This window comes from Cebus imitator, unplaced genomic scaffold, assembly GCF_001604975.1.
Source record: "Cebus imitator isolate Cc_AM_T3 unplaced genomic scaffold, Cebus_imitator-1.0 Scaffold657, whole genome shotgun sequence".
In the NCBI taxonomy this organism is placed as follows: domain Eukaryota; kingdom Metazoa; phylum Chordata; class Mammalia; order Primates; family Cebidae; genus Cebus; species Cebus imitator.
In genome coordinates this window covers 15,337-20,399 of record NW_016107972.1, presented here as the reverse complement: position 1 = coordinate 20,399, position 5,063 = coordinate 15,337, and the positions used below count along the sequence as shown (strand labels likewise).

At 36.0% G+C, this 5,063-nt stretch overlaps 1 protein-coding gene across 4 annotated transcripts in view; it reads left to right on the top strand.

Annotated features, from left to right (window-relative positions):
* Positions 1-4,005, top strand: part of ZMYM1 (zinc finger MYM-type containing 1) — a 20,665-nt gene extending 16,660 nt beyond the window's left edge. For 3 of the 4 annotated variants that reach the window (XM_017518029.2, XM_017518027.2, XM_017518026.2), the window contains one exon: positions 693-3,591. In XM_017518029.2, the coding sequence (XP_017373518.1) occupies positions 693-2,990 (2,298 nt within the window). In that variant the 3' untranslated portion in view covers positions 2,991-3,591. Of the gene's footprint in view, positions 1-692; positions 3,592-3,821 lie in introns of those variants that run through there. The other variant, XM_017518031.2, reaches the window with a different exon arrangement.
* The last annotated feature ends 1,058 nt before the right edge of the window (positions 4,006-5,063 follow it).

The window sequence follows — 5,063 nt, the reverse complement described above, 5'->3', positions numbered from 1 at the left end:
TTTTGAGATGGAGTCTTACTCTGCCACCCAGGCTGGAGTGCAGTGATGCAATCTTGGCTCATTGCAACCTCCGCCTCCCAGGTTCAAGTAATTCTCCTGCCCCAGCCTCCCTAGTAGCTGGGATTACAGGTGCCTGCCACCAGACCCAGCTAATTTTTGTGTTTTTAGTAGAGACGGGGTTTCCCCACGCTGGTCAGGCTGGTCTTGAACTGCCTACCGCAGGTGGTCCACCTGTCTTAGCCTTCCAAAGTGCTGGGATTACAGGTGTGAGCCACCACACCCAGCCCAGATTTTATGTGTGTGTAGTGTGTGTGTGTAGTGTGTGTGCATGTGTGTGTGTGTAAATTGTTTAAACAGAAGTATTTTTTTGCTCTGTGTTCTTTTAAAAATTACTTCCAATGCAAAGGAAAAAAAAAAGAAAAGAAAAAAAATTACTAAGCAATTTGAGTCATCTGAGCAATAAAAATTATTTTTATGACAATTACATGCCAAAAGGTTCTTCAGACATTTAATGCTGAATCTAGATTGCAAATAAATAAGTTGTGCGTCATTGTTCATGTTTCCTCCTGGTGGAGCTCATACTGTAACTCAGTCATTTATTTTACTGTGTAATTAGAGTAAATATATTTGGTATTTTAATTGATTTTTGAAAACTGTTAAAACAAGTGTTCTTTTCTCATTTTCTCCCAAAGCTTTCTAAGAGTTCACCTAGTAAATCCAGTAGTGGTACTGCTAGTAATATTATGGAACAGCCAAGTCTTTCACCATCTTCATCAGTATTCAGTCAGCATGCAATTGGTTCCAGTGTAGAAGTACAAAAAGATAACGTATCAAACCAGGATCCTGCATGTAATATGAAAATAAGTGATGAACCATGTCACCCAAAATGTACATCCAAAGTACAGAAAGTTAAAGGTAAATCGCGAAGTATTAAAAAATCTTGTGCAGATTTTCAGTGTTTGGAAAACAGTAAAAAAGATGTGACATTCTGTTATTCATGCCAGTTGTTCTGCCAAAAATATTTTAGCTGTGAAAGAGAGTCATTTGCAACCCACGGAACTTCAAATTGGAAAAAAACTCTGGAAAAATTCAGAAAGCATGAAAAAAGTGAAATGCATTTGAAGTCATTGGAATTTTGGAGAGAATACCAGTTTTGTGATGGAGCTATCAGTGATGATTTATCTGTTCATTCAAAACAGATTGAGGGAAATAAAAAGTACCTAAAGCTTATAATTGAAAATGTTTTATTTCTTGGAAAGCAGTGTTTACCCTTAAGAGGAAATGACCTGTCTATTTCATCTGTCAATAAAGGCAATTTTTTAGAATTGTTAGAAATCAGAGCAAAAGATAAAGGAGAAGAAATATTTCGACTTATGAATTCACAAGTTGACTTCTATAATAGCACACAAATTCAAAGTGATATTATTGAAATAATAAAGACTGAAATATTGCAGGATATTGTGAATGAGATCAATGACTCCCCAGCGTTTTCAATAATATGTGATGAGACAACCAATAGTGCCATGAAAGAACAGCTTTCAATTTGTGTAAGATACCCACAAAAATCATCAAACACTATCTTAATTAAGGAAAGATTCTTAGGTTTTGTTGATACTGAGGAGATAACTGGAACCCATTTATATAGGACTATCATAACTTATCTGCAGCAAATTGGGGTTGATATGGATAAAATACATGGCCAGGCCTATGATAGCACCACTAATTTGAGGATAAAATTTAATAAAATTGCAGCAGAATTCAAGAAAGGAGAACCAAGAGCTTTATACATACACTGTTATGCCCACTTTTTGGATTTAGCAATAATTAGATTTTGTAAAGAAGTAAAAGAACTCCGAGGTGCTCTAAAAACTCTCAGTTCTTTGTTCAACACTATTCGTATGTCTGGGGAAATGTTGGCAAATTTTCGAAACATTTGTAGGCTAAGTCAAAACAAAACATGCAAGAAACATATATCACAATCGTGTTGGACAGTCCATGATCATATATTACTATCTGTGATTGACGGTCTTCCAGAGATTATTGAAACATTGGAAGTTATAGCAAGCCATTCTTCAAATACAAGTTTTGCTGATGAATTGAGTGATTTGCTGACATTGGTTTCCAAATTTGAATTTGTCTTTTGTTTGAAATTTCTGTATCGAGTGCTAAGTGTTACAGGAATTCTTTCCAAAGAGCTTCAAAATAAAACCATAGACATTTTTTCTTTGTCTTCAAAAATAGAAGCAATTTTGGAATGTTTATCATCTGAAAGAAATGATGTATATTTTAAAACAATCTGGGATGGAACAGAGGAGATATGTCAAAAAATAACCTGTAAAGGTTTTAAAGTTGAAAAACCTTCTCTTCAGAAAAGAAGAAAAATTCAGAAATCAGTAGATCTTGGCAATTCAGATAATATGTTTTTTCCTACTTCAACAGAAGAACAATATAAAATTAATATCTATTACCAAGGATTAGATACTGTATTACAAAATTTAAAATTATGTTTTTCAGAGTTTGATTATTGCAAAATAAAGCAAATTTCAGAACTGTTATTTAAATGGAATGAACCATTAAATGAAACAACAGCAAAACATGTTCAGGAATTTTATAAACTTGATGAGGACATTATCCCAGAACTTAGATTTTATCGACATTATGCAAAACTCAACTTTGTCATAGATAATAATTGCATAAACTTCATCAGCCTTGGCTATTTGTTTATTCAGCATGGTCTTCACAATAATATTCCTTGCCTCTCAAAGCTATTATATATTGCTTTGTCTTGGCCAATTACTTCAGCAAGTACTGAAAACTCATTTTCTACCCTGCCACGTCTCAAAACATATTTATGTAATACCATGGGACAAGAGAAGCTTACTGGCCCAGCCCTAATGGCTGTTGAGCAGGAATTGGTAAATAAACTAATGGAGCCTGAAAGACTCGATGAAATTGTGGAAAAGTTTATCAGTCAGATGAAAGAAATATAATACTTGCTCATTTGAACTTAACTAAGAGACTTGTATTTCTGTTGGAATGTTTTTATTTCAAAATTGTTCAAAATTCAAAAACCATAGAATGATAAACAGTGAAGTCTCCTTCCCTCCTTTGGAACTCATTTTCTCTTCCTGAAAAGTGTTATCTATTCCCTAAGTATCCCTCTAGAGGTATTTTTCCTAAGTGATATTATATAGTGTACACTGTTCTTCAGCATGTCTTTTCCGTGTAACATTTTTGAGATTGTCTCATGTCATTACATGAAGAGTTTCTTGATTCTTTGTCTATAACTGCAGATTTTGTATGAAAAATGTAGGGCCTACCATAATTGAGCAGTCCCTACTTACATTTTTTTTTTCTAACCTTTGCTATTATAAATAATGATTCATTTTATAACCTTGTATGTGGGTCATATTGTACCATGAGTAAGTTACTCTATGCTGGAAATCTAAAATTAGAATTCCTGGGTCAAGATATGTGCATTTTTACTTTTGAGAGATATTGGCAAGTTGTCATCTATAAGGATTGTGCCAATTTGCAGCCCCACCCACAATGCATGAGAGTGCCTATTAAATCTTTATCAGTGTTATCAAATGTTTTGATCTTTCCCAATCTGTTAGTTTAAAAATGGCATTTTAATACCAGTGGAATTTTTTATATTCACTTAAGAATAAGGTTGGGGACTGGGTGTGGTGACTCACACTTATAATCTCGGCTCTTTGAGGGCCTACACAGAAAGGAAGGTCACTTGAGGCCATGAGTTCAAGATCAGACTGGCAACATATTTAGACCCCATCACTACAATTTTTTTTTTTTTTAATTAGCAAGGTGTGGTGGTGCATACCTGAAGTCCCAGCTACTTGGGAGACTGAGGCGAGTGGATTGCTGAAGCCCAGAAATTCAGGGCTGTATGAGCCATGATCTCGCCACTATACTCCAGAGCCTAGGCAACAGAGTGAGACCTTATCTCTTTAAAGTAAACAAAAATAAAGTTGGATATCTTTGTTTGAGCCATATGTATTTACTTTTTTGTAAACTGTCCTGTTTAAACATTAAAATAATTGCTGTGTTTTTGGTTTATACATCTCAGCTGGATGACACAACAAATTATTAGGCTACTTTATGCCTGTCTCCTTTGTTCAGGTGTGCTCTCATGGCAAGACTGTCAGGGAGTTGCACCCTTCCTGCAGGAAGTAAACTAGCCCTGCTGAGTGAAAAAAAAATTATGTTTATCACCAAGACGTACTTTATAGCCTAGGCTATGGTGTATCTTAGTTAATTTTTATCTGCCTTTTAAAATAATATGTGTTCTGCTGTTCGGTGGAGTAATCTATAAATATCAATTACGCCAGCATGGTAGTTCACGCCTGTAATCCCCATGCTTTGGGAAGCTGAGGCTGGAAAAATCACTTGAGGCTAGGAGTTCAAGACCAGCCTGAGCAATATAGTGAGATCCTGTCTCTACCAAAAAACAAACTTGGCATGGTGGCATGTATTTGTATTCCCAGCTACTTGGCAGGCTGAGCTGGGAGGATCACTTGAGCCCAGGAGTTTGAGGTTACAGTGAGCTATAATCATACCACTGAACTCCAGCCTGGGTGACAGTGGAAGAATCAGTCTCTAGGAAAAAAAAAATATATATATATATATAATTTTTTGAGACAGAGTCTTGGCCTGTCACTCAGGCTGGAGTGCAATGGCACAATCTTGGCTCACTGCAGCCTCTGCCTCCTGGATTCAAGTGATTCTCCTGCCTTAGCCTACTGAGTAGCTGAGATTACAGGTGCCACCACCATGCCCAGCCAATTTTTGTATTTTTAGTAGAGACGGGGTTTTACTATGTTGGCCACGCTGGTCTCAAACTCCTGACATCAGGTGATCCGCCGCCTCAGTTTCTCAAAGTGCTGGGATTACAGGCGTGAACCACTGTACCCAGCCCCCAAAAAAGTTATAAATAAATATTAACTAGGTAGTGTTCAATTTTCTTATTTCTTGCTGATTTTCTCAATAATTGCATAATGATTATGAAAGGATACTGAAATCTCCAATCTTTTTTTTTTTTTTTT